The sequence below is a fragment of the Pollachius pollachius genome (genome assembly GCF_949987615.1).
Source record: "Pollachius pollachius genome assembly, chromosome: 3".
NCBI classification, from domain to species: Eukaryota; Metazoa; Chordata; class Actinopteri; order Gadiformes; family Gadidae; genus Pollachius; species Pollachius pollachius.
Window position 1 is genome coordinate 45,227,810 of NC_136936.1, and position 2,440 is coordinate 45,230,249.

Genomic DNA, 2,440 nt, shown 5'->3' on the forward strand with positions numbered 1-2,440 from the left:
GGCTAAAGGTTGATGAGGCTGAAGGAACCTTGTGCTCCATCTAACCTGGTCCCAATGGAGAAGGCCAGGGACTCTCTAACCCTTCATCTGTGAGTCTCCAGAGGTCATCTTTAGACATGGGATGTTGCACCTCTTGCAGCCATTGCACCTATTACAGCTATCTGACGGCTATCTATCGGCCCGACGTGATGGTTTGAATCAGGATGTCAGCTTTGGATCTACATATTACAGTGATCTAAAACCAGTAGAAGTAAGTTATGACTGATGCTTATGTAATGTGGGGTTTTTTTGTAATTCAAATTGAATTTTGTCTAATACGGTTACTAACTGCAGGCAAAAGCTGTAGTTGGAGGCTTTTATAAGAAAAAAAGTAAAGATTAAAGAGACATAAGGTCTAAAAGCCCACATATCTATTTCTTATATTTGCAAACCAAATATAAATCTGTAGATCTGATTTGGAATAATATTTGTTTGCACGACGCAGGAGCATTTATCCACACCTATTTAATAATTAAAAGAAAACGTGTAAAACTTGGTCGAACCATGACAATGAAAACATGTACCATCACGAAACCTCCCACAATAGAGGCACGTGGTGGCCTTTGATCATAAATCATTGTGTAAACCTTGTGATACTATGCCCTTTGGGTATAAGGGATATTCTGGCTGAAATGATCATTGTGTTTTCTTGTGTCTGCTATCATGACAAAGCCCCTCATTTTGTGTGACACATTTAACGTTCCTCAGTCTACATTAGCGATGGCAGAACCCCTCATTCCTGGCTAGAGACACTGCTTTCAGAGGGGTCCCTAAAAGCCCCATGTGTTTTTAAATCCAGCAGATGACACAGCAGAACAATACACACACAGCAGTCATTGTTTTTCTCTCTGTTGTTATAGATATCTAAAGAGGCAAGCACTAGTCGAAGTTAGTCTTATTTCGTAGGCATTGTTAATAGAGATATTACTACTGAGTACTTCTCTTTTATCTGTGATTTACAAACTTGACTCACACACACACACACACACACACACACACACACACACACACACACACACCTCGAATTTATTATGTTTCATATTGTTTGTTTAATATATGATGTAATATTAGGCCTATATAAAGTCTGATGTCTGACATGTCTGGACTATTTTCCAACCAAACAATGTAGGATTATGATCGGGGGCTGGTACACCTCTTATTTGACCTAACAGAAGGCAAGGAAAATAACACCTTCTGACAGCAAACTCACATAACAGGAGTGACACATCAAAGTCACACACACGCTTGTAAATGATTGACAACAACGTGATAGATGGCGTGAACTCCGGTCTCGTGTCAATGCGTGTAAAAGCAAAACGGTAGAGGTAAGACCATGCGGTCGCTGTTGCTTAGTAGGTCAAGGCACTAGCAGCGAAACGCGGTGAGAGACGGGACTCGCTGAAAAAGACAAGCCGTGGAGACGGAGAGGAAATGCATCGTGTAGGCTACACCGCGTTGAGATGTTGACCGCTGAGGCCGTCTCTGGCGAGTGCAGGTCGACGTTCATTTGTAACGACTTCAAGAGCGTCCGACAATACACACATTGGGAAACATATAGGCTTAAGTGGCCGAACATTTTTTTTTTTTTCTGCTGCAACAGTTGTCATGGATAATGACTAACACCAAGCTCACTGCTTCTGGTTGGGGGAGGAATATCAATATCCATCTCTAGCGAAGCAGTTTTAAATCTATTACATTGCTGTCACGCCATACAAAATCTAAGTTTATGGGAGAGATCATTTTTTAGCAAATTGTACCTACCGGATATCCCTGCCCCTATCACGATAACATCGTAGGTGTTGTTCGGAGTAGTCATGATGCGTCGTCTTTCGGTCGCGGTTGCTATCTTCCCCAAGCTGCCGCACTCTGCTGCTCGCCGATTACGCAGAGCGCATAGCATCTGTATTATAAGATGTGGCCACGCCCACCTCCCTCAACTCCGCCCACTAGTAGTAGAGGCTGTCTTGTTTTGAACTCGCAGCGTGAGGGATGGTTACCGAGGAATCATGATGGTTACCCAGTAATCATGATAAGGGGAGATCTTTCCGAGTTAAGCAACACCAACGCATGATACAGTATCCCAATGGGGACTTTGTTCGAATGATAATGGCAATTATGGGTGGTCAAAGTCTTGTCTTACTTGCCTGATTAGAATTTCAGGCAATCATAAACCTTGCCTTATGGCCAGTTTCCATGGCCATAAAAATCGCGTAATCATTTTATTTACAGCCGACAAAACTATACGCAGGTTATTGAGAAGCAATGACTAAATCTAACCCTAACAAAATAAGACCACTTCACGTGCATTTTGTTTTATGTTGCCCCCTTGAGGCGGTCTACCATCGGAAGAAAAATAAATAATAATAACATTCAACTCTCTTGCTTTAGTGCATTCTAACAA

The 2,440-nt window shown here is 42.1% G+C and overlaps 1 protein-coding gene across 1 annotated transcript in view; it reads right to left on the bottom strand.

Annotated features, from left to right (window-relative positions):
• Nucleotides 1-1,904, bottom strand: part of mao (monoamine oxidase) — a 19,256-nt gene extending 17,352 nt beyond the window's left edge. Inside the window, 1 exon segment of the mRNA XM_079733457.1 lies at nucleotides 1,801-1,904. Coding sequence (XP_079589583.1) covers nucleotides 1,801-1,855 — 55 coding nt within the window. The 5' untranslated portion in view covers nucleotides 1,856-1,904.
• Nucleotides 1,905-2,440: the final 536 nt, after the last annotated feature.